Source organism: Galeopterus variegatus, unplaced genomic scaffold (genome assembly GCF_000696425.1).
Source record: "Galeopterus variegatus unplaced genomic scaffold, G_variegatus-3.0.2 Scaffold13, whole genome shotgun sequence".
In the NCBI taxonomy this organism is placed as follows: domain Eukaryota; kingdom Metazoa; phylum Chordata; class Mammalia; order Dermoptera; family Cynocephalidae; genus Galeopterus; species Galeopterus variegatus.
In genome coordinates this window covers 1506953-1534128 of record NW_007726124.1, presented here as the reverse complement: position 1 = coordinate 1534128, position 27176 = coordinate 1506953, and the positions used below count along the sequence as shown (strand labels likewise).

The following is a 27176-nucleotide window of genomic DNA, read 5'->3' as shown; positions in this document are numbered from 1 at the left end:
GACTTGGCTCTGCTATGAAATAAATGTGCTGGGGAGGCTGGTGGGAGTGACAAAGTACCCTACGATTACCCTCTAGCTCCCACCCCAAAACATCCCAGAAGCCCAGGCTGGTGAGAGGCCAGCCTTACTCATGGTCTCGGGATTTTTTTTAAACATAAAAAATATTCTACTAACTCCCATCATTCAACAAACCCTTGTCCTTTGGGAAACAAAGCCTAAGTTGGCCCTGGCCACTGCGCTGGGGGCACCACATCCAAGGCACAATATACTGGCGACATCAGAAACTTGCAGACTTGGGAGACATGAAGCAACGGAATTCTACATACATGCGAAGGCAGGCTGCCGGGCGGCAAGACTTCAGCTGCTCTGCTGACCACCATCTCCCCAGCACACAGCACACCACACATGTATGCTGAAGGCCCAACATGGCGCTTTAACCTAAGCTCACCTGAGGGCAAGAAGCCTCCTGCAGGAAGCTGGTGAAGCCCTGCAATGACATGGCTTAGAGACAACCAAGGATGGGCGTCTAGGCTAATGGGAGGAAGGTGGGCTTACAAGGCCGTTGGCTGCACACTCCATCCATTAGCAGTTCCCAGACAAGGTAGGGAGCGTGAACTCAGTTACAGCCTGTGTCAGGGCAGGTGGACTGAAATGCTAAGGGGTTCCAGAAGAGGTCTGCGGGGTTGATGACAAACTACCCTTTTACCAACATGCTGCTCTGCAGCCCAGAGAAGTGTCAGGGAAGGAGCAGGAGGCATGGGAGAAATGCAGATTTTCAAAAATGCTGTTCCACTTCCTACAGGTAATCAGAAGCAGCCAAGACCAGTTCTTCCCATTTCTACCACCCTACCCTGGACAGAAAGATGAAGGCCTACAATGGTGTTGAGAAACAATCCCTCAGTCACTAGTAATGAAATTTATCGAAGATGCAAGTGCCTTGGAGAAGGAGAGTTGCCTTGATGAGAAGACCCATCTCCCCCTTTTTGGGATAAAAGTCCAAGGTTTGGTTTTTACTGTGATGTCAGGACCAGCATATCAAATGACACTAACGTTCCTGTGCCCACCAAGAATTGCTCCCCTAAGCCTCAGCACAGAGTTCAGGGGTTTTCGTAATTAGGACCTTTCAAAGCCTGTCTCCCCCTCTGGAAGGGGCACCATAGGACTTGGAAGCCTTGTCTTCAGGTGGTGGGTAGGGAAAAGACTATGTCATGGAGGGGGCAAGAAGACTCCCATCACCTAACCAGAAGAGTGATTCTGAGTCAGTCCTGGCTTCGCGCAGCCTAAATGCTTTAGGTGTGCTCCACAAACATCAGCAAATGACAACAATAATTCCAAATACTTGACAAGTGAGGCCACAGTGAGAGTGGCCCAGGTGACCCTCCCTAGGACACCAGGGGACCGGCGTGAGGCTGAAGCCCATGAGGATTAGTGTTTCTGCAGCTAGAGATGAAGTCAAGGTAGCAAGTTTAGCTCCCAACAGGGCTGGCTGGTTCTATAGTTTAGGGCCAGCGTATCTCAGGCAGGTTTGTTAACTGCCATCTGGTTTGGTTTTGAATGCTGGTGAACGGCTGAAAAAGCAACTGCAGCCAGGGCTGCTGAAGGCAGGTTTAGGTCAGCTCCTCCTCCATTTCTGCCGACATCGCCTTTCCGGAAGAGCCTGCTGCTCGGTACACTTTGCTCTTGCTCTAACTAGTGGGAAGACTCGTCCTCCTTCAGCACTTCCCCCACAGGGCAATGGCAGGCCGGCGTCCAATCCAAGACCCGCCGCTGGTAAGCTCTCGAGTCACGGGACCCAACAGAGTTAACACCATCCTTCTGGATTGAATCATCACATCCCAAAGCCAAATGCCTTGGCATTTTACAGCTAGTAGTGGCTGTTGTGCCTCAAGATGGTATGTGCAGAGTAGAATCATACATCTCGTCATTGAATCAGCACCAAGGAGATTATGATCCAGGAGGGCTGGTCTCTCCTCTTCCTGCCCATCCACATGAGGATCACCACGGGGCCTGCTGCCAGCCCCAGGCATAGGCTCCTTGGCACGAGGCTTCCAGACCAACAAGTCCTGGGGACTCATGGACAGGACTGCAATCTTAGCTCCCTCCCATTGTAAAAATCAGACACAGAAAAATTGCATGATCAGGTAAAATTAAGAAGTAAAAAGAGAAAGCAGCAGCCATGAAGGAAGAGAAAGAAAAGGCAAGCAGACAGTAACCATGAGAACCTGGGCTTTTAAAACCCAACACAGGACAGGTGAGGACATGAGATAGCTTGAGGGAGAGAAAGAGGAAGATTTTTGGCTTTATTGAGAATGGTTTATGGAAGAAAAAGAGAAAGCCAGAAAGTAAGAAAGAGAAAATCCCGTTTAAGGACAGGTTTCTGCTGCTGCAGACGGAGCATCACAAGCAGGAAGGAGGAGGCAGTGGGGGGCCTGGGCTCCCCACCCCATCTGGCCCCCGCCAAGAGGATTCCTGTTCTCAGCACTTTGGCCTTAAGGAGACTTGAGTTTCTTAGTCCGTGGGGAGGTTCCATTCTCTGTTTTCACCACTCCATTTTCATGGTAACCTGGTAAGTGGAGAGATAAACATACATGGTGTTTCCGCTGGGAGTGAAGCGGGAGCAGGCCTGGTGGCAGGGCCCCGCTGCTGCACATGGACACGCCAAAGGGACAGTGGGTTGCAGCTCTCCACAGCGAGTGGAAGCCAGCAGACAGCTCCCGGCAGGTTCTGCTTTCCCCAGTGTCTTGGACAAGTCACCCATTTGAGATGCTTGGTCTCCAACTGTCCTTTAGCGGAGGGCCTGGGATGACACACAGTAACCCAGGAACAGGCAGAAACCCGCCCAATTAGGCCTGAGGCTCGGGCGAGATAGGAGCTGAAATCACTCAGCTGTTGCCAATATTCTTAGTTCCTCGCAGGCTCCTGCAGGGCGCCAGCCCATTTCAGCAATAACTCCCAGGAATGGCAGCAACAGAAGGGGCAGGGAACAAGAAGCTGCAGGGACAAGGCCTTCCTCAGATGCCTGACACTTGGCTGGCAGAAAAATTGTGCTATCTTTCTATTGTTGTTAAAAACGACCTCCATGTGCTTGTGCCAAGTCAAAGAAGATGGCCTGTTGCAGCCTCCCGCCCTCACCTCCCTGCCAGACAGGCCTGACTCCTCGTCACACCCAGCTGCGCACGTGTCTGGTTCAAACACAAAGCCTTTGCCAGGCAGGCAGCCACCTGGAGAGAGGCAGGTGAGTCAGAAAACAGATCCTGGTGCAGACAAGCCCCCAGGCTGGACTGGAAGTGCAGGGCTGGCAGTGCCTGGGTACCTGGCGGGGTGAGTGATTACTAGTGTGTGTGCAGGGGCCAAAGGAAAAGAGGGTGTTCCATCCCTGCTGCCCACCTAGCACTGTGTCACTGTGAGTCATTTCTGAAGGCAGATGAGCAGCCAGCAACCTGGGGGGCAGGGGCAGGTGGAGATGTAGAGCAAAAGGGCAGGTGAGGACAGTGCCGCCGACAGAGCTGCAGCACAGAGGATGGGAAGCAGCGGCACTACTTGGCTGGGGTCCAGAAGTCACCAAGGACACGCTTCCCAGTGTCCCCCACTCAGACACTGCCCTGTCCCCCAGCAGCTAGGGCTCCCAGCCTAGTGAGGGCCAACCCCGCCCACAATCTGTCCCTGGCCCATGCCCAGCCACGTGCCAGTCAGGGAGCCCAGGAGCCCCAGGCCCAGGGAGGGAGTCAGGAAGGAGGAGCTGGTGGGAGTGGCCTGGCCTGGGAGTGACCAAGGAGCCAGACCCTGGCTCATCCCCACCCACTCCATACAGACTTCGCCCACTCTGCCCTCTGCCAAGGGCCCTGGCACTCACCAGATTCCCTCTTGATAAGCCTGACTGGTAGTCTGGGGGCAGCTGGCACTCTGCGCTTGGCGCTCTGCTCGTTCCAGTATTCCCGCCAGTGCCGCAGCTGCGAGTGGATGAAGCGCCACATGAGCCAGGCCTGGGCGGCACACACCAGCAGCAGCACGCAGAGCCTGCAGGGGCACAGGAGTGGCTCTGGGGTGGGTCTCAGGCCCACAGCCTCGGGGGTATGCAGGTGACAAGGCCTCACCACAGGCACCCCCCATACCGCCACCATCACCAGGCAGAGCATGTACTTCAGTCAGTCTCTGCTCTAGCACACTTCAGGGGTGGTGAAGTGATGGGAGCCAGGGAGACGAGGAAAGAGGCAGCGACAGACACACATCCAGCTCCACAATCACACCTCTCTCCATGCCTGGGGGAATCTGTGGTATGTCTCTTTTGTATCCACAGCACAGAACAAAGCTAACGTAAGTTCTACACACACTGGTAGAATTCAAGTGAATTGAAATTACAATGTAGCTGAAATAACTCTGGAAGAGTGACCTCTCATTTAGCATGTCACTTAAAAGTGGAGCCTGGGGGCCAAGCCCGTGGCACACTCGGGAGAGTGCGGTGCTGGGAGTGCAGCAGCACTCCCGCCGCGGGTTCGGATCCTATATAGGGATGACCGGTGCGCTCACAGCGCTCACTGGCTGAGCGCAGTGTGGCCGGTCTCAAAAAGGACAAAAAAAAAAAAAAAAGTGGAGCCTGGACCTCTGGGTTCATGGAAACACAATAGTTCCCTCACTGGTAGGGGGGCCGTTGGCCAAGCCATTGAGACAGAGGTTTTAAAGAGTCCACGTGTGGTTGTCATGATCGACTGAGAGGTGGGGTGTGAAACCTCTTGTGCACCATGAAGCGCAGGGCAAACATGAGGGGACCCACATTGAGACTGAGACAAGACCCCGGCTGCAGTCTGTGCAAACGAGGGCCAGAAGTAAAGATGGTTTTGATGCAAGCAGAAGGCTGGTATTTCTTCTTCCCTCCGACCTGATGTCCAAAGATTTCTAGCTAAATGTGAATGTGTGGGAGACTCAAGGGTCTGCTGCCTCCTGACCTTCTGCAGAGGTTGTGCCAAGTCCACAAGGCTCCTGGCAGTGCTCAGGGAGCCCTGACTTGTCACCTTGGGCTTCTGCCCCACTCACCTGCAGAGCAAGGTGTTGAAGTTCCCCTTCTCGGGGTCAAATGCCTGGTTTTCCATGCGAGCCAGTCCAAAGCCGATAGCCAGCACGGCGAGGGTGAGGATGAAGAGGCGGGTAACCCCAAATACAGCAGCCCAGGCACTAAACCTGCTCGCAGAGCAGAAAAGGGATGTCAGCCTTTAGGGCCCTTGAAGGTACCATCACCCACTTCTCCAGAAGTGACCCAAGGGAGAAAAGGATACAAGTCTGGCCTAGAAAGGTGCTTGAGAGATAAAATATCTGGAAAAAAATGCTCCAGGGAAAAAATAACCTTAGGGTGTCACCTACAGGTAAATGGGCAGTTTACATCCAAGGTGGGACCCTCCAATCATCCAGGCCTCAGGGGAGGCCTCTGAGCCAGCTGGCCTCCAGCAGCCCCACTTACAGCTTCTCGTTGTTTTCGTCTGCAAAGTAGAAGAGCCGAGCCATGTGGAATAGGAACTCAGTCGAGTACTGCAGCAGCAGCAAGATCAGGCCCAGGCGGCTCAGGCTGGGGGAAAAAGACGAGCTTTATATCTCTCCCCCCTGGATGCTGCATAAAGCAGAGGCCATCGCCCCATTTGGGCTCAGGCTGCCCCCCAAGCCTGGGCTCTGCCTGCCACTCCCACTTCCCCTGGCTGGCCCTGCCTCATCTTTAACATTCAGTTTAGCTGTCACACCTTTAAGAATCTGTCCTAATACTGACCCCCTGGCCTTCTATCTGGCTTGGCTGGGTCAGGCTCTGTCCCTGCTCACAGCAAAGCTAGCTTAGGCTCTGCACAGCACTTAGCATCTCACACTTACCACCGAGGCCGGGGCCAAGCAGAAAAAAGGTGATCAGGACAGGCGTGCTGAGCTTTGACTGCAGAAACATGAGGCGTTCCCACTGTCTGACTTTTCTTTACCTAAGCCTTCACAGCTAAGAGGTACATGGAGAAGCAAGGGGTCCTGCCTATATATTCCCCCTGGTCTGCACCACACTGCTAGGTGACAGTGCAGACTGGCTTCCTCAGACCTATTCTGCATGTGACATGAGGATCCAACACCAGGGCTGAGCTGCACGAGCCCACCACAAGCCCCCGCCCTCAAAGACCACCCAGGAACTGACATTGCTACGGGTCTCCAAAGACAGGGTGCCAGAGAGCTGCCTCCCTTCCTGACTGTAAATCCAAGTCAGCCATTTTCCCAGGATGCCTGCTGTGAGAACCTAGGAGACAATAGGCCCTAAGATCTCCAGGCACCTTAGCAAAAAGTTATATGAAGCAAGATCTCAAAATGCCAGCCTAGAGAAAGTACATGGTATTCTCCTATACTGCATGGATAAAAGCTCAAGAAAAGTCTTAATTTTCAATGACACAGCTTATTCATCAATATGATTTTTTTCATAAAAAAGACTCTCAAAGCCAAACACAATAGCAAGTCTTTCAACTTCCAGAACAACCAAACAACCAATCGTCTACTCTCCACTTCATTACAAACCAAAGGGAAGGGAATTCCAGGGCTACAAGCACTAGCGCCATCTGCAACTGGACATGGTAAGGCAGAAGCCCAGCTTCAGGCCACCTTTGACCTGCAAAGCCATAGTTCAAAGGCCAACATTCATGGGAAGTCTCCCCTGCTCTCTCATGGGCTAAGGTAGTCACTCTTCTGGGTTCCCATAGCAGATGACACGTACCGTATCACAGCGCTTACCACACTAAACTGTCCTTACCTATGTATGTAACTGTCTCCCACCAGACTGATAATGAACCACTGCAGATAAAGGAATCTTCCATTATCCATCTGTATTCCCAAGCCTTAGCATGGTCCTTGGCACAGAGGGGGTGTCTAATGAATGCTAATTGAGTGACTGTGTGGATAGATGCATGGACATAAAAGGGCAAGGAAACCTGGCTGGCTGCAGGGTCTCACTCACTTTAAGAGGTATGCTCCAGCTATGTGGACTAAGTACAGGCAGATGTACTGGAGCTGGCGGGGAATTTCCTCCTGGAAACAAAAGAAGCAGACAGTGAACTGGCTCATTCCCTAACTGAAGGTTCAGGGAATGGAGGGGAGTGCAGAGGGCTGAGCAAGTGCCAGGCCACCCTACCCCTCCAGGCTGGGCTGCTGTGACACACAGTCCCATGCTACACCAGAGTCCCACGCACGGGGCTGCTGAGAGTCCATGGGCAAGGCAGCAGTTTTGGGTCTAGTGTCAGAGGGCAAGGTGTGGGTTGAGAAAGAAGAGACAGGGACTGGGGAAGAGGGTTTTCGGAAATCTTTCAGAGGGAAACTACGAAAATAAAAAAATTTAAAAAAAAAAAAAAGCGTGGGAATGGCAAAAGCCTTTCCATTCAATATCCAGAAGTTCAGAGTTAGATTTCCCCCAAAGCCACACATCTGACAGAGGAGGCAGGCCAGAGCCTCATGCTGGCAGCTGCTCTCAGGGGCCACACGGTGCTTCTGCAGGGGCTGACTCAGCGTTTTACTCAACATGTCCCGGTCACCACCCAACACTTCCTGTGCTCCCAGAGGAAGCCAGGGAGGGACTGCTGGGAACAGGAGGATGGCAGTGGAGAGGAACAGCCTCCAAGAGCGGGAGGAGGAGGAGCGAGTACTCACCTTCCGTACCTTCTGGAAATACAGCTCAGGAAGTGCATGCAGCCAGTAGGCCAGCTGGCACAGGTAGAAAAACTTCACCTGGAAGCTGGAGACAAGGGAGCAAGTCACACAGGCAGGACAGAGAAAAGTGTCCCCACAGGTGCTTGCCAAGCATCAGAAGGAAAAGCACAGGCCGAGGCTCTGTGTGTGAGCAGCTAGCCCAGGAGCAAGGGAGTGAAGCTAGTGACTATGGCACCCCTGGGCCCAGGGCCCCTGGCTTTCCGGTGGCCCATGTCCTTGTTCCACATACATGACCACTTAAAGGGACATGGAAAGTCCACAGAAAGACACAAAAATGATTAAAAGAGTGCAGAGGAGGAGGAGGGGTTGTTCCTTCAGCCTTGAGGATGAAGTTGATTACGCAGCACTGGTGATGGAGCTAGTGACCTCCAAAGACTGAACGATGGGTGGCTCCAAGTGACTCGGCTCTACATCCTTTGCTGCTGCTGCTCTTAAAGGTCTTAGGAGAGGCACACAGTGGCCTCCTGAGGGAGACAACCCAAGCACTGCCCTCCTGGCATCACCGAGAGAGGCATGGGATCTGCCTCTGCCAGGGTGTCAGTCACCAGAGGCTGGAAGGGGAGACGCACTATGAATGTGAGTGGGTCGCCAAGAAGGTATGAAGCCCAAAGAACTTTACAGAGATGTGCTTCTGTGCATCTCATGCAGATCAGGTGCCTCTGCTAGCACTAGTGCAGATGACATTTCACGCAGGGATTCTCCGGTGAAGCCTACTGGGAGTAAGCAGCTCCCAGCCAAGTCTACTGTCCACAATACCGTGCCCCAATCAGCTCAGGGTATGACCCAGCCCTCGTGCCAGCCAGCCCCATAGTGATCTGGCCATATTCTGGAATGAGAAACCAATGCATCGGCTCACTCTTCCCTGGGGACTGAGTCATGAGAATACTCACGGGAGGTACACGTGCGGGTAGTCTTCCCAGAGACTTCTAGGGTTTGTTAAGTATCCTTCCTGTAAAGGGTGAGGGAGAGCATTAGAGATGTGGACATGAGACCTGCTGGGCCCTGGGACAGGTCCAAGGGTCAGGGATGCACTCAGCCCCCACCTGCCACAAAGAGGAAACGAGCAGGAAACGTGAAGGCAAAGGACCTCTCTGTGGGACCTGCTGGTACTTGGTCATGTTCTTTATTGTGAAGGGGTCATGATATAGTATATAGTAGAAAGAGCCAAGCTCTGGAGTCAGAAGACCTGTGTCTGAATACGGGACCAGCCCTCACTAGCTGCAACCTGTGAGTGAGCAAGTTAGTCTCTCTAAGCAAGTCAATTAGTCTTCCTGAGCTTCAGTGGGCTCATCTGTAAAGCAAGAATAAAAATACCTATCCCTCAGAGTTGTTGTTGGAAATAAATGTGACATTGTGACAGTGTCTAGTGCTGTGCCTGGCATATGGGCACTCAGGAAATGCTGAGAGAATGAAAAGGCAAATGGACTGCAGAATCACCACCCACAGGAAAAATGGAGAGCCTAGCTTTTCACATCACCATGAATAGAAAGAACGCAGCATACCGTAGGCCTCCCTGTGCGTCTGGATTCTGACACCTATCACTCAGCTTCACTGCCAGTTGTCTGCACTACTCTGCACGCTCCTTCATGCCCAGGTCTTTTCCTGCCTTTCTCCAGCATCTAGCCCAGCACCTCCTAAGGAGTGGGGGAGGCAACCCAAAATTACTCCCATCATAAAACATCAAAACATCTACGAATGCAGGATAAAAACTAATAAATCTTTTAAATGCGAAGCTGAGCTCACAATAAGAAAGGTAGACCCCATGGGACCCAAAGGGATAGGGAGCTAAAGGTCCAGGCAGTAAGGTGCCACTTTAGCAGCCTAGAAGGCACTAGTCTTGGGTCAGGGTTTTCGTGCCTGTGGGAACAGAAGATGGTACCTTGGGAGGTAGAACCTGAGACCCTTGCATAAAATCAGGACCCTCAAAGGGCTACAATCTCAGAGAAAGGATATACTAGTAGAAAGTGTTTGCTGACCAACACAAGGAAATGGGGATGTCTGCTCAGTCTGGGCACAGAATGAAAACAAAAACATTTAACCTAAAAATCTGCAACCTCAGGTTCACTTCGCATGGGTTTGGGGTTCAAGTACACATCACCTGTGTGGTCGAGGGACCACCAATCTAAGAAATCAGTATTAATAGTGTTGTGGGCCAATGATTCCCTGGGGACATACCTTCATCCAAAGATGTACAGGATTCCCACAGATAAAACCCTCTAAAGATGAGTTTACAACCCAAGATTACAAAACACAGAAGGAAACAACCCACCAAGAGCAAGAGTCAGCTGACACTATTAGGGTCCAATAAAAACTTGTTGGTTGAAAGAATGAAAGAATAAATGATAAATGATTTAGGCAATCTCTCTTCTGATGAAAAAAAGAGCTCTTATTTGTCACTCGGAGAAGGCAGAGAAGATTAGATTAGTATGACCTCATTTTAGAAACAGGAAAATGAAGAAATAGACAGAAGTGTCTCCTGAAATCTGAGCAGGTCCACCACCCTCCTGGTCCAATAGCTTCAGGCCAGGTTGCTTCAGTAAGTTAGAAAATCGACTGAGCTGGTGAGAAGGCTGAGAACCTCAAACGGGAAGAAATAGACAGAAGTGTCTCCTGAAATCTGAGCAGGTCCACCACCCTCCTGGTCCAATAACTTCAGGCCAGGTTGCTTCAGTAAGTTAGAAAATCGACTGAGCTGGTGAGAAGGCTGAGAACCTCAAACGGTCATGCTGGCATTAGGGGTAGGGATTTTGCAGAGAAGGTCAACATGGTTTAGCAAGAAGCACGCTAGGTTATCGTCTGTTGGATCTTCAGTTTTATTTCCAAGGGAGGGCTGATCCATCCACCCTCAAGTCACTAAATACCCTTTGACGTATCAATCATGCACTTCGGGTATAATCCACAATGCTAATCCCTCTACCTTGGGCCTCCATTAGCATAATGACCCAACAGGTCCAGTCTGACACAGGTACCAGTGTAGTCATGGTAACTTAAATTGGAAGAAAAAGGTCTCACCTCAAACCCATATGTCCTCACTTCTAATTTCTTCTCACTGAGGTGGAAGGCTCTGGGCACTTAGGGTGGCATGCAGTGGTAGTGGTGGTGAGCTCTTTCACACACACGCAGTTACTGGTCAGTCCACCTGCCTGTCTCTGCCTTCCCTCTCTGCCATTCATCTCACCTTCACCAGATCTCTGACCCTGGGCACAGCAATACAAGGTCTTCCAAACTCTACCTCGTTCCAGGGAAATCAGAAAGATGAGGATTTCTCTTCCTAGAGGAAGCAGCAAGATATTTAACCATAAAAACGGCATTTCTGGGACTGAGATGGGGAAGGAATTTCTGCCATAAAGAAAAAAAAAAAAAGACTGGCCAAGAGAAGCAGCACAGAGAGAAATCTAAAGCCCAGATGACCTTGTGATTTTAAACAGAGCCCTCCTTGGTGTGGCTTCTTAGGAGACTAAGAGGTCAGAACTTTTTGAAGCCAACAAGCAAAGAAAACTCCCCAGAAAAATACGGCCTGCTTGCGAACGTCTGGTCCACTGGGACTGGAAAAGGGAAGAGTGGAGGCAGGAGAGCAGGGAGAGCCAGAGGAAAAATGACTCACTTCTCTGAGAACAGCCTTTTCCAGACCTCGGTCCAGGCAGCTGTCTGAGGGAGGGCTGGGCACCTCCCCCAAGCTCAGGCATGCCAAAGCACCTGAGCTCACAGGGGGCCGAGTATGGTACAGTGAGCACCTGCAACCAACCCCAGAGCCCATCCACCGACAAGCCTCAACGGATGGTTTGGAGGAGCTTTTGGAATCCTCTGTTCTCTTCTGATTCTACAAATCAACCCATGAGCTAAGCAAGGCCTCTCAGCAAGCTGGAGCGATCCCTCCTGTTTCTCCAGCAGCCTTCGTTCTTAGTGTATGAACAAAAAGAACCACTAAAACAGCAGAATCCAGACATAACACAGCCAGTTGTTAGCTAGATTCTGACATACCTTATATCATTTGTTCATCAGGAACAACCATGCACTAAAAATGTGCTCTAAAGCCACTAGCTTGTTATAAGAAATCAGTCCCGGTACAAGCAACACTATTCAAAGTTTTCCCTTTACTGGGTTCTCACTGAGCAGTGGATTTTAGGTTTTAAAATAAGAAGTCAGACATCCCAAGAAAGTCAGACAGCAAAGACCAAAGCCCACCCACCCTACTTTCTCCAGAGGAGTAGTTTTGTTCTTTTTTCCCCTGAACAATGAATAGTAGATCAAAGGTAAATTAAAAGTTGGAGGTTGACATTCATACAAAATTATTGGTTGGTCCAGCCACACTCCCGGCATTCTGCCTGTATACAGGCAGAGAGAAACGTCTGAACCAAACACCAAAAAACCCCTGGTATTTCTGGTGGAAGGGACTTGGGGTACATACAGGCAGAGAGAAACGTCTGAACCAAACACCAAAAAACCCCTGGTATTTCTGGTGGAAGGGACTTGGGGTACATACAGGCAGAGAGAAACGTCTGAACCAAACACCAAAAAACCCCTGGTATTTCTGGTGGAAGGGACTTGGGGTACATTCTTGGTTTCTTTTTTGAACTTTTCTATATTTCTCACTTTAAAAAATAACCATCTGTGATGTCTGTAAATAGAAACGTCTGAACCAAACACCAAAAAACCCCTGGTATTTCTGGTGGAAGGGACTTGGGGTATATTCTTGGTTTCTTTTTTGAACTTTTCTATATTTCTCACTTTAAAAAATAACCATCTGTGATGTCTGTAAATACAATCAATTCATTACTTAAAAAACTGTTGAAGGCTGGAGAAAGAAGATGCACTTGCGGCATCTTCATTCATTCTCACAGCCTGTATTTAGTGAGCACTTAGCACACACCAGGCATTGGGCTAGGGATACAGCAGTGAGCATGGTGCCTGCCAGCAAGCAGTTCAGGGTCTAGTGAGAGCGATGGACACAGAGAACACACTCATGAACAAGAAAGTCACCAGTAATGAAATGAGTGCAGGGCAGAAAATGCAAATGGAGGGAGTTCTCTGAGGAGGTGACATGTAGGTGGGGACTTCGATGGCAAGAGGAGCCGGCCATGGGAGGTCAGAGGATGGAGCACTCGAGCAGAGGAACCACCAGTGCAAAGCCCAGGAGGCAGAATGCCAGGAGAGTTAGAGGAGCAGAGTTCAGAATTGTGGGGCTGTAGCAAGTGCTATGAGAACTGCAAAGCCCACGGGGTGCAGATCACATGGGTGAGGAGGAAAAACAATTTCATTGCAAGTATGATGGGGGCTCTTAAGCAGGGGAATGCATAATTTGATTTATGTTTTTAAAAGCTCCGTTGGACTGAGCAGAAAATGGAGTGGGCTGGGTGGGTGCAAGAGTGGGAACAGTCTCCTTCTGGTAGGAAGACATTCTGTGGTCCAGGCAAGAGATACCAGTGGCTTGGACTACAGACCAGGGCTTCTCAACCTGGCACCACTGACATCTGGGGCCAGATCGTTCTTTGTTGTGGGGCTGTCCTGTGCACTGCAGGATATTTAGCAGCATTCCTGGCTTCTACCCACTAGATGCCAGTGGCATATTACCAAATGTCCCCTGGGGGGCAGGGTCTCCCCTAGTTGGGGACCCCTGGACTGGGGGTAGTGGTGCAGGTAGAAAGCAGAGGACAGAATCTCAATATTTTGGAGGCAGAGTTGGCAGGACCTGCTGAAGAATTGATTGTGGACAGTGAAAGAAAGAGAAGAATCATGAAAATTTTGCACCATAATAGAAAAATGGTTTTTTTTTAACTAGCTGTTTTTACTCCTTTCACAAAACTACCTCTCTTCTTCTTCTTCACTTTCCTTCCATGCAGAATGGTTCAGATGGAGGAGATGAGGGTAAGGACTTAAATGGTGTTACCAGGAGCTGGAGTCACTGGAGCTTTCCATGGTCCCCTGGTCCCCATTTCCTGCTGAATATGCTGAGTGGGGAACTGACTGTCCCTATAATAAAAGACTGTTAAGCACTTCCCCAGGAAAAGTGCTGTATGCTAAACTAATTAGCATCATCATTTTCAAGTCCTTGAAGAATTGAGAGGAGCAAAGACAGAGCAATTGAGCATTTCACACTCTAGAAGGAGCATTAAGTAACTTGGCTCTGGCCTCCAAATCTAGTCTCCATGTGTCACAGCTGGGGTGGAATATCCAGGGCTGAGTGTGAAAGGGTAAAAATGATTCAGAGATGAGGCAATGCTTCCCCTGAAAGAGCAGTTAAATGTCTTTGGTATCCCAAGGCCATTCTGCCTCAAAGCAGCTTAGGGCTCCAGAGGTGGCATGAACTCACCATCAAGGGATTGGGAGAGGCCTGAAATGCACACATACAGAGACTTCTGTGCATTGCACAAGGGAGGGTACATGCAATGTAAGCCCATCCCCTGGGACAGTATAACAGGGTAGCCCTGCTTGAGGGGACAGAAGTTTTAGGTACCTCATTTCAAATTTTTAGTGTTCTGCTTAGGAAAACTGTTGTGATGACATGATAAAAGGTATAAAAGCAATATACAAAAGGACATGTTGACTCCTGCTTTGAGAGTATGAATTCAACATTCAGCTCTGACGAAGGAGTGTTCCTTATGACCTGAGAGCCCATCACTGCCACTGAAGGAAGAGTAAGGAGGAGGGATCTGTGGAAGACAGGAAAGGAAATCTCAACAAGGTCACAGAGTTGCTGAATTTTCCAAGCCTGGGGCCTGGACTTCTGACGGGACCAGGTTACAGACTGTGGTGCTCCAGGTGGGGGGTGGGAGCTAATTAAACACTTCCTAGCACAACAGGCAGTGTCTTGTTACAGTGAACCCCAAAGGACTGTCCGCATTCCTTTGTATGAAGGAATTCTGCTGTATCAAAAGCTGCATGAAATAAGAGTCTTATTGTGTAGAAAGGGGAGGTAGATAAACTGTCTGGTCCTGCAGGCATTTGTGAGAACGGCATTGACTCTCATAGGATTTGGTGTGTGGACTGGGCAGTGCTGGCCTTGCTTGTAGGAAGCCAACGCAGTAAAATGGAAAATCTGCCGGGCTTAGAACCAGACCTCCAAATCCAAGCTGTCCTTGCCATTTCAAAACCATGTGACCATTGGCATGTGAAATTTGAACTTAAAACTCTTCAATCTATAAAGTAGATACCAGAATGAACATAAAATTTATCTTATGAAATAGCATTTGTAGAAGGGCCTTGCAAAGCAATACAATTCAATGTAGATACATGGTATCATTGTTGTAATATCACAAGTAGATACCAGAATGAACATAAAATTTATCTTATGAAATAGCATTTGTAGAAGGGCCTTGTAAAGCAATACAATTCAATGTAGATACATGGTATCATTGTTGTAATATCATGCAATTATAACAAGGGTTTACTTTTGACAAGACTCTCTCCAGCTATAAAATGGCAAATATGCCATTTGACCTCGTGTTGCATTACCGTGAGGATGCAGAAATAGTCTCAGTTCTAAGACACTTGCTCCTTTTTGTTCTCCTTCCCTAATGAGCCCTTTGCATTTATTTTATTAGAAACACAAAGGGCAGAGCTGTCCAGCAGTCCCAAGTGCCACTCACCGTCACCACCACGTAGAAGCACCATATCACTGAGCTGAGATGAAAGACAACCAGCTGTCCAGATTCATTGAACTTGCTGTGTTTGACCTTGGAGAGATGAAGCCTTTTGCTGATTTTCTAAAAATAATGAAAACCCCACATATTAATTAATATATGAGTGTGTCCATAGTGGGCAGGTTTCAAACTCCTTTTTTCTCCCCATGAAAAGATTTAAACATCATTAGAATTTTGAAGCCAGCCATAATCCAAGTTATTTACTGTGAGCCCACTGTGTACATACAATGCTTAGTTTAAGGCAAGCATTTTGAGAAAGTGGCAAGATTAACGTCTTTAGTGTACACGTAAAGAAAACATCACCAGTTCATGCTGAGAATGACAGACTTGTAAGGACAATGTCTTGTCATATTTCAGACATATTTCCTTGTGTAATAAATACTGTTGTCCCATATGCTCATGAAAGAAGGCTGTGAGAGGGGACAGAGACCAAAGCATGGTGAGGGAAGTCCAGTCAATGGGACCAACCAGGGGATGCAAATTAGGGGACTGATGGATTGAGAGGTGCAGTTTCCTGCGGAGCAAAGTCCTCCACCCCAATGTATCTCCCAGAATCCAGACATGTCACTTACATCTAAAATGTACTCCTGAACCACAGCGTGCAAGATGATGGTGACAAAGATGTAGAACAAGATTGTGACCAGGTCCTTGGGCCCATAGTGGTAGTGCACGGTCTCGTTGTCTGTGGAGGTATGGGATGCATTTACCAGAAGGTAGACCAGGGTCAGTTTGTTTCTGGATGGCCAGGGAATGTTGAAAGCTGATTGGGTCACTCTGGGAGTCAACCTAACCTCAGCCACCCTGGACTAGGGAAATGTGGCGGTGGGCGGTGTAAGGAGTGGGAGGAAGTGGCAAGGACACTGAGAACGTGAACTTCGAAATCAGACAAACTTTCTTTTTTCCCCTGCCTCCCCCCTTTCCACAAAGACCTTCTCCACGAGAGGCACTGGGCTAACTGCTGAAATATGGAGATAAGAGACACTGCCCCTGGTGTCAAAGCACACAGGACAGTGGGAAGACTGACACATGAATGTACAATTCTGCTGCTGCAGACAGGCACGTGCTACCAAGAGGTAAACACAGCAAGCCCCAGCAGGTCAGGGTGAACAGGGTGACGTGAGCACTCAGGAATGGGCGGGGCAATCAGGTGGAGGGGGCATCCCAGGAGGAGGAGGCAGCTGCTGCAAAGGACGCAGGCAATGAAGCCCAGTGCCAGGGGCCACAGAGGAGGTAGTTTCGGCAAGCAAGGAGGTGGCTGTGATCAGCCTTGTGTGCCACGTGAAATAGTGTGGACTTTATCCTGAAGGCAACGTGGAAACATCCAAGAATTCAAATTAAACAGGAAAATGATGAAATCTGTGTGTTGGAAAGTTTACTCTAGTAGCAGTGATTGGCAGCACGCCTGGAGGTAAGGACACTAGTTAGGAAACTGCCGCTGTGATCCAGGTAGGGAAACACAAGGGCCTGAATCAAGGCAGGAGAAAAGAGAGGGAGGGAGGGAGGAGGCTGTCAGCCAAAGAACTGGGGCTGAGGTCTAGGAGGGGGGTCAGGCCCTGAGGACCAGAGAAGACACAGAGGGTGAGCAAGAAGAGATGAGCCTGAGACTCATCTGAGGAGCCAGGATTACATTTTCCCTGCCTCCTTCAGAAGGGAGGATCAAAGGAGACTAATTATTTATTTTATTTATTTATTTATTTTGTCCTTTTTGAGACCGTCCCTGCCTCCTTCAGAAGGGAGGATCAAAGGAGACTAATTATTTATTTTATTTATTTATTTTGTCCTTTTTGAGACCAGCCATACCGTGCTCAGCCAGTGAGTGCTGTGAGCGCACCGGTCATCCCTACATAGGACCCGAACCCGCGGCGGGAGCGCTGCTGCGCTCCCAGCGCCGCACTCTCCCGAGTGCGCCACGGACTCGGCCCAAAGGAGACTAATTAGATGGCAGTTTTTTTTTTTTTTTTTTAAAGATGACTGGTAAGGGGATCTTAACCCTTGACTTAGTGTTGTTAGCACCACACCCTCCCAGGTGAGCAACCGGCCATCCCTATATAGGGATTCGAACCCATGGCTTTGGTGTTATCAGTACCACACTCTCCCAAGTGAGCCACGGGCCAGCCTTGATGGCAGCATTTTTTGAAACTATGAAATAACTTAACACATGCAAAGTTTCATCATCAAGAACATCATTATTAGGCAAAATGGGATTTATACCCAAACAAGCACAGTCTAAAATTAGTGATAACATCCATCAAGACGTTAGATTATCCATTCTAAAGCCTTCAGAGGGTCACCTGCCATTCTTTACCCCAAATACTAAGTTTCCAAAGAGATATGACCATAGCCTTAAATCCTTCTCGAAACAAGAATGAATGTAGGAATAAATACATTCTGTGCTCCTGTGCTGTCGAGAGCTGCATGCACGTTTGTTTGTCAGCCCACAGATATCCATGCTGGGTGCTGGGGAGCCAGCAGGGAGCAAGGTGGGCCTGGCCCCGCCCTCCTGGTGCTTAGCAGGTACCCATCAAATCCTTATGTACCTGAAAACCACTGGCCAAAGAATTACAACTCAACAAGAAAAAAACAAACAGCCCAATTAAAAAATGGGCCAAGGACTTGAATAGACATTTCTCCAAAGAAGATACACAAATGTTCAGTAAGCACATGAAAAGATGCTCAACATCACTAAATGCAAATCAAAATCACAATGAGATACATCCTCACACCTCCCAGGATGGCAGCAATCGAAAAACAGGAAATAACAAGGGTTGACAAGGAGGTGGAGAAATTGGAGCTCTTGTACATTCCTAGGTGGGAAAGTGAAATGGTGCAGTCACTATAGAAAACAGTATGGTGGTTCTTCAAAAAAATTAAAAATACGATTGCCATATAATCCAGGAATTCCACTTCTGAGTATATACTCAAAAAACAAGATCTCAATAACATATTTGTATAGCAGCACTATTCAAAATACCCAAAAGGTGGAAGCAACACAAGTGTCCATTGATTGATGAATGAATAAACAAAATGTGGTACGTAAATACAACAGAATATTACTCGGCCTTAAAAAGAAAGGAAATTCTGACATATGTTACAAAATGAATGAACCTTGAGGACATTATGCTAAGTGAAATAAGCCAGTCACAAAAAGAGAACTACTGTTTGATTCCACTTATATGAGGTACCTATGTAGTTAAATTCATACAAAAAGAAAGTAGAATGGTGGTTTCCAGGGGCTGCAGGCGGGAAGAATAGGGAGCTGCTATTTAATAGGTACAGAGTTTCAGTTATACAAGATGAAAAGCGTTCTGGAGGTTGGTTGCACAACAATGTGAATGTACTTAACACTACCATACCATACACATAAAACGGTTAAGATTTTCAGTTATACAAGATGAAAAGCGTTCTGGAGGTTGGTTGCACAACAATGTGAATGTACTTGACACTACCACACCGTACACATAAAACGGTTAAGAGAGTAAATTTTATGTTATGTGTATTTAACCACAATTTAAAAATCCTACAAAAAAAACCAGCAGCCAGGTGTGAGAAGTGCTCTAAAGTGGCTAGTGGGGGAGGGCGGGTTGTGCAGAAGTGGGAGATCACGAACAGACCCTCTCAGGTCATGGCAAGGAATGTGGATTGTACCCTAAAGGCAACAGAAAGCTACTGGAGGAACTGGCTGTGGAGGATGATTCTCAAGTTCTTTCTGGAATCTTATCCGTAATCTGTAGCCCTCCTTCAAGGTTTCAGAATTCTCTGACGTGCATTATCTTGTGTGATTCTCACAACCATCTCATGAGATGGTCAAGGAAAGTGGATGAGGACACAGAGTTCACAGACTTAAGGGACATGGTCCGTTTCTCAGGTCTTCCTGTTTCCAGTGCCCCGGTCCACCTACCAAATGCCACCTCTGGGTCAACACAACCCGTTTCTCAGGTCTTCCTGTTTCCAGTGCCCTGGTCCACCTACCAAATGCTACCTCTGGGTCAACACAACCCATTTCTCAGGTCTTCCTGTTTCCAGTGCCCCGGTCCACCTACCAAATGCCACCTCTGGGTCAACACAACCCATTTCTCAGGTCTTCCTGTTTCCAGTGCCCAGGTCCACCTACCAAATGCCACCTCTGGGTCAACACAACCCTTTTCTCAGGTCTTCCTGTTTCCAGTGCCCCGGTCCACCTACCAAATGCCACCTCTGGGTCAACACAACCCTCACCCCATTAGTGGTAATATGCCACTCCTTTAATCTCTTTCTCCCACAATTATAATGAACAGCATCACACGCAAACACTCAAAAGCTATACCCTGATTCACACGAATTATCCCTACGGCTTTCCCCCTTCTCTGTTATCTTCCTACTTTTGATCAGAGTAGGAAGTAAATTGGCTTGGCCCTTCCTGCTTTCCATAGAGCCATGGAGTTTGGAACTTTGTGTTCTTCTAGGTGCTTTTTAATTCTTTTTTTCTTTTTAAATTTTTGGTTGCTTACTAATTCTTATAAATATCTCCTTGCTATCCAAGTTAGAGCTCCTACTTCCTACAGATTGCCCCTGTCCTGCATGGGCTCTCAAAAGAATGGCAACAGTTTGGCAGTAACCTATTACAACTTTTTAGAAGAGTAAGTTTCAGCATGTCTCTGGGCCATGAGACCAGAGAGTGACTCTGGTCAAGAGTCACAACAAAATGCCTGCAGGGACCAAGTGGTTAACACAAATGAGCAAAGTGGCCCAGGTATCTTAACACACAACCTTTCAACACAGGCCCCACTGAACTAAGCACAATTTCCACAAAGAAATACAGTTTCCACTATTTTTCTCCAAACATATTGCCCTCTTGATCCATCTTTCACACATCCACTTTGAGAGAGAAACAAGTTTAAGAAGTATCCACTTTCCTTTTCACCTTACTAAAAGAATTGCAACCGTTAAAACTGGTATATGGCGATTGACAGGCAGCCTCAGTGTCAGGGACACACTAGAGAGGAGTGGTGACTAGAGAAAACTCCAGCGGGTCCCATGGAGCTGAAAGCGGCAGTGGGGAAGCTGCTTCTCAGACACTTTAGCTATAGGAGAGGTGCAGCCAGATTCCAGATATTTTAAAGCAAAGAGAGACCTTTATATGAAATCATCTGATTTTAAAATGTTGGTGACTAATTCAAAATTTTTAGAAACACTGTATAGGCCTACATCAAACTGGCCAAAGAAAGCACATCTTTCAGGCCAACTCTGTCCACAGGCCACCAATTTGCAACCTCTGACCTAGATGATCCCTGACACTTCTCCAACACCAATACTCTATGAATCTTTTTCCTACGCACCCCCATGGAGTATGTCAATGTGCTCTAGGGTAGGAATTAATCTAGCCTTGAAAGAAAGTACCTTCAATAATGACCTTCCACTGCAGACGGGTTATCCCACCTGCCATCAAGGTGCTTTGCTCGCCTTGCTTATCGCTGATCACAGTTTAAAACAAGAGCTGAATGAATCAATAAGAGCCCCGGCTGTTTTGACAACTTCTGTTAGCAGCTGTCCCTTTTTGGCAGTTACATTCTGCTTGACCTCCTGTTTTGTTTCCTATGACTAATAGGTATTTTCCTGTTTCCTTCTGATGTCACCTGTGAGCAGCTTCTCCTGCCTGTCTTTACAGTTTCCAATCTTCTCTGGATACTACTCTGCAGTCTCTGCCCTCCTCCTTGTAATCTGACCTGGTGTCCACATGTTGCTGCCGTCCCGTGTGCCTTTCAGAACTCATTAGAGTCTGGGCCTCTGTCAATGAAGATTCTTCCTTTGTCTAGAAACCTGGCTGTTTAAAGAGCATCACTGTACTCCTTGGACCCTTTTTTCTCTCTTAGCTTTCCTAATTCTGGAAAATGTGGATTTGTAAAATTTACTTTCTATTATTTTCTGTAATTATATATAATTCTGTTTTCACATTATTTCAAATCTTTCACACTATATAAAAACACAAAACATAGATATGAAAAAAAAAAAAAAACCCACAAACCAAATCAAGAGGCAAATGATCACCTGGAGAAAACATTTACAATTCAGATCAGAGACAAAGGACTAATCTTGCTAATATGTAAAAAGATCCCAGAACTTAAGGATAAAAAGATCAAAAATCCAGCAGAAAAATGGGAAAAGGATATGAACAGAAAATCACAGAAAAAAGAAAAACATGTGGTCCTTATATACTTAAAAAGATGATCAACCTTATACAGAAGAGAAATGCACATTAAAACTACACTGAGATACCATTTCATACCTATCAGATTGGCACAAAGCCAAAGCTTGGTGATGTGCTCTTGTTGAGGCTGTGGGGAGACAGACTCTCTCTTACACGTGGCTAGTGAAAATGCAAAATGGTACCACCTCTTTGGAGGGCAATTTGGCAATTTCTAACGAGATTACAAATGCATCAACCCTTTGATGCAGCAACTCCATTTCTGAGAATTTATCCTGTAGCTAGTACCTGCCACAATCAAAATGACATGTGTACAAGGTGCACTACAGGATTGTTTTTAAACTAATGAAAACAGCACAAGTTGTTTTCATCTATAGGGAACTGACTAAATAAACTGTAGTTCTAATACACCAGGGCTACTCAAAATGTGGCCATGGACCACCAGCATCAGCATCACCTGTGAGCTTAGAAATGCACATTCTTGGGCCCTTATCCAGGCCTACTGGATCAGAAACCTGGAGTAAAGGGCCCAGGTATCTGTGTTTAACAACATTTCCAGGTGACTCTGACTCAGATAAAATTTTATAAACAATGGAGCTGTTTAAAAAAAAATCAGCAATAAATGAAATCAAGAACAGATAAAACTAATCAGGACACAGAAATCAGAACTGTGGCTACTTTGGGAGAGGATATTGACTGGAAGAGGCACAAGGAAGGATGGGAATGCTGTACTTGATCTAGGTTATGGTTACTCAGCAATAAATGAAATCAAGAACAGATAAAACTAATCAGGACACAGAAATCAGAACTGTGGCTACTTTGGGAGAGGGTATTGACTGGAAGAGGCACAAGGAAGGATGGGAATGCTGTACTTGATCTAGGTTATGGTTACACAGGTGTGTACATATGTAAAAATCCATCATGCTGTACTCTTAAGAATTCGTGCAAAAAAAATATGTTGTTCTCACATATTGATATGAGATGACATCCAGGATACACTAGTGGGAAAAAAGGTAAAGAGAACATATAATATTCCACCTTTTATGTAAGAAAGAAGGGAAAAGAAACGTATGTACTTGTGTTTGCATAAAGCAACCCTGGAAAGCCAGATAAGACATTCTGGAAGGGTACACAGGAAACAACGGTGATTGTCCAAGGGGATGGGGGTTTGAAAGGAAGGGAGGACAGGGTGGGAGCCAGACTTTTACTCTGTGACTTTCTGCACAGATTTATATTTGAACCACGTAAGTATATTTTCTACTCAAAAATTTTTTAAATAAATAAATCTTAATTCTTCCTGTTTTGTACAAATAAAATTAAAAAGCAGTATCATTTCTACCTTGTAGCTACTTTTTTTCCCATAGTGGCCCAGACCATGTATGAAGAGACCTGAAGTTCATTTCTGAGGCTGTCACTTGTCTACCATGTGGTCCAGGGCATCTCTGCCTCAGTTGCCCCTCCTGGACAATGGGGATAAAACCAGCTACCTTTTCTCACAAAGCTATAAGAATAAAATAGATAACTGACTTATAAACTGTAAAGTGCTATGCAAATAGATGAAATAATTATGACTATTTCCAACAGAAAGAATCAGAAGAGTCAAAACAGTCACTGTACAACACACACAAAAATTCCCACCAGGGCACTTATTTAGGATAAATAACACACATGACAGTTATAAGCCATTTACTGAGCACTTGCTCTGTGCCATGCCCTGCACTAAGCACGTCTCGTGACATCATTGACTCCTCACAGTAATCCTGAGTATTATCTCTACTTACTGACACAGCAGCTAAGGCACAGAGGCAAGCAGGAACTGTGTCCTCCGTACCTGCAGCCAATCAGGCGTGGGGCCAGGACTTAACCGCACTGCCCCTGCCAGGGATCAAGCCCATTGTCTCTGCGCCAGACCTCTCTGCTCCCTCACTCCCCTTCAACTCACACAGAGACTGCAGGGGCTAACCCTGAAGGCCTATCCTGCTCCTGAGGTGGCAGGGAAAAGAGAAGGGCTTAGGACAAGCCTGGGGCACACAGCCTCAGAGGGCAGCATGCTGACCTCCACCCTGCCTTGTCTTCTAGGCAGCCAGGCCACTCCCTCTCTGGCCTCCCAACCTGGAAGATGTGGCCAGTGGCATTTTAGCTACAAGCACCATCATGGTTCTTAGGTACTCGACTGTGTGCACACACACGCACACTGTTGTGTGTTGAATTGAACTCCTCCACCCCCCCACCCCCTCAAAGATATGTTAGAGTCCAAACCCCAAGTACCATGGAATGTGACCTTATTCAGAGTTAAAGTCTTTACAAAGATAACAAGTTAAAATGAGGTCATTAAGGTGGCACCTGTTCCAATATGACTGGTGTCCTTATAAAAAGGGGAAAACTTGGACGTAGACACACACAGAAAGAAGATGATATGAAGAGACACAGAGAGAAGGCGGCCATCGACAAGCCAGAGAGAGAGGCCTAGAACAGATCCTTCATGGCCCCAAAAGGAAACAACCCTGACCATGCCAACGCCTTCATTTCAGACTGCTAGCCTCTAGAACTGTGAGACAATTTTTTAGGTCATCCAATTTGTGGTACTGTGCTATGGCAGCCCTAGGAAACTAACACACACACACACATGCACACGCCAGAGAATTAAAGATCTAACTGACGGATCCTCAAAGTTACCATTTTAACACCATATTGCATGCTCTGGAATATATTTTCTTTAGTTTTATTTATTAGTAAGGTAGGAAGATAAAGAAAGGATACTTTTATGATAGAGAAAGACGTAGTAAAGAGAAGAGATGGGTTGAAGAGAATTTGGTAAGAAAAGCCCCTAGCTTCCGAATTGTTTTCCTGAGGCACTATTCCTTTCTATAGGGCTGTAACCCTCCCTGTGGCCTTCAAGCAAGAAATATAACAAGAATTCCTAGGGGCCTGGCACATACTGTGGACCCCACTTCAGCTGACAAACCTGTGGCTTCTACATACAACATGCCCCGGGCATGACACATGCATTTCAACACCCTGCCGCACGGGAAGAATGCTTACAGCTGGAGGAAGGCGTGAACTTTGTTCTTTAATTCACTGAGAGCCATAATAAAAAATAATCCCCTAAAGATCAAATACAAAAAACAAATCTAAAATTAGGGCTTTTTAAAAACTTGAATAAAAATAACAATTTCAACAAACCCATTGTTAAATTAAGGACAAAAATTATTTCAATAAGAACCACTGATTAGAAAACATTATCCTAGCTAGATAGAAGAAAAGATTTGATCAGGAGAAATGCGAAGGTGAAGATCAAGAAAAATGTGGGGTGGGGTCTGGATCGGAGGGTATGTGGGAGGAATGCTAGATGATTCACCAGCAGAAGAGACACAGAAGAAAAGGGAGCTCAGAGCAGCAGTTTGAAGATGCCGCTGTTCCCACCAGACACAGACTTCAGGCTGGTTAACAATTAGCCACAGCTACTCAGTGGCTCTCCTTATTTAAACCTCTAGAAACTCCATACTGAATGGGATAAATTCTCTGGGCTGTGACTGGGAATCTGATAAAATCAAGTCGAGGCTGGAAGCAGGCACTTCTAGGTTGTATGGATTTGTTTATTGTGAAAATTCATTCAGCAGAAGACTTATGATGTGTCCACCTTTTTGCACAACTGTTCCACTTAATATGCTTAATAATAAGTTTTAGTTATCAAAGAAAAAAAAAGTCCAGGGCTGGCCATAAGTCCTGGGTCAGAGGCTCCCCTCTCTTTTTTGGATGGGCAACTAATATGGTCAGGGACACTGAGGGCTGTGGCTTATTTTTCTTCTATTCATACAGGCAGGACCATAGGGCCAGAGGGGATCTTGGTGGCTATTTGATCCAACAAGGCCAGGACAGAGCCAGGTCTCTGTCTCCCTGCTTAGGTCCCCTTATGCCGAATGCCCCATGGGGCAAACTCATGCTTTCTAAGCTTTCCTGGGCCCTGGTGCTGCATGGGGTGTGAGCAGCCCAGCCCTACTCTGTCCTTACTATGTATCCTTGGGAATGCCATTCAACTCTCTGAGCCTCCATTCCCTTGGCTGTAAAAGGATCAGGCCAGGCTAGATGAACCTCAAGTCTCCTCCAGTAATATGGGCCACAGGCCCAGGTTTGTAGCTTTCATCTGTAACCAAGAATGGCTTTGCATCTCCAGAGCCACGGTTGCCCACCTATCTCTTCCCTTTCTCATTCCCCATGAACTTATCTTACAAAAAGGGGCTCAGTTTGATATGCGATGCCAATCTTTCTAGTATATTATACAAACAGGAGACAACATTAATTCCTGCCAGCCAGCAAAGGAAACAAGAATCACTATGAGCTCTATACAAAGGCCTTTGGCTGAATGAGGCTTTAAAACTATCTGTCTGAGGTTGTTTTTATGGGCAGTTGTGTCTATCCTAAAAGGGGCTGGGAGAACGATGGCCAAACTGTGGTGTAGGGAGTTCCCAGGCTTTTCAACCCTAGCTGCAAAATGCAACACAGCACACAGTAGTGATAAAACCAAATGGGATCAAGAAAGCCAGGACCTGGATCCTTGTCACCTTTGATCGCTGCAAAACAAACCTTTTTCTTGAAGAGGTCCCTCATCCTCAGCCTTTTTGTTTTAGGTGTGCAGCAACAGGCAGGCTCAGGAACATCAAAGCTACGACGACCCCTACCCACATTGTCTTACAAACATGTCCATGACTTCTTAGGGACCTGCAGTCCCAGCTGGATACCAAATCCACCCAGTGATACTCCCCACCCCTCCCTAGACCAAGTATTTGTAGAAAAACCAAAACTGGAAGAGGACAGAAAGATGCAAATGAGTCATTAGAATTAATAGGTTTCTATCTTACCTTTGTCGTTAGAAGTGCAGGATTATTTGAAAGCCTAACTGAAGCTTTTCACCCACCTAACCTAGACCTGTGATTCTCAAGTTTTAATGGGCACAGGAATCACCTAGGTTCTGATGCAGGAGGTGTGTGGTGGGGCCTGGGTGTCTGCATTTCTAACAAGTTCCCAGGTAATGCCGCTGGTGCTGGCCTACAAAAAACTGAGTAGTGAGCCCTAAGAGGATTCCTGGGGCTTCCTGTCTTCAGGAACCACTGGGGTTGAACCTCTCAATATTGCAGATGGAAGACGGAGACCCAGAAGTTAAGTGGTTTGCCCAAGACAATTTAGAAAATTAGTGGCACAACCCAAAACAATCTTGTACATAAGTGCTTAGCCCGTTTAGGCTCACCTGTTCTAGATCAGAAGGGAAACCAGCAGGCCTTGAGTCTGCGGGAAGAATCAAACTTCTATTATTTTCTGCCCTTTTACAGTCTATATATTTCTGACCATAATACTAGATACTTTGTGGTATTTTAATCAGAAAAAGATTCAAAAGGACTAATGGTAAGACCAGAAACCTGACATTTTATTCCTTGCCAGAGCTGGGCAGGGTGTATGTCTGCCAGATAAAATACAGGGAGGCCAGTTAAATTTGAATTTCAGATAAACGATGAATCGTTTTCTAGTATAATTATGTTCCATGCATAATTTGAGATATACTTATACTGAAAAAAAACTGTTGTTTATCTGAAATTCAAATTTAACTGGCATCCTAGATTTTTATTTGCTAAGCCTGGCAACCCCAACAGGTT

The 27176-nt window shown here is 47.0% G+C and overlaps 1 protein-coding gene across 1 annotated transcript in view; it reads right to left on the bottom strand.

Annotated features, from left to right (window-relative positions):
* Window positions 1–2269: 2269 nt before the first annotated feature.
* The window catches only part of TRAM2 (translocation associated membrane protein 2), a 69616-nt gene continuing 44709 nt past the window's right edge, over window positions 2270–27176 (bottom strand). Inside the window, exons 3-11 of the mRNA XM_008594068.1 lie at window positions 15920–16029; window positions 15294–15410; window positions 8598–8656; window positions 7648–7732; window positions 6962–7032; window positions 5453–5557; window positions 5032–5175; window positions 3854–4017; window positions 2270–2563 (exon numbers count right to left, since the gene is read on the bottom strand). Coding sequence (XP_008592290.1) covers window positions 2490–2563; window positions 3854–4017; window positions 5032–5175; window positions 5453–5557; window positions 6962–7032; window positions 7648–7732; window positions 8598–8656; window positions 15294–15410; window positions 15920–16029 — 929 coding nt within the window. The 3' untranslated portion in view covers window positions 2270–2489. The remainder of the gene's footprint in view (window positions 2564–3853; window positions 4018–5031; window positions 5176–5452; window positions 5558–6961; window positions 7033–7647; window positions 7733–8597; window positions 8657–15293; window positions 15411–15919; window positions 16030–27176) is intronic.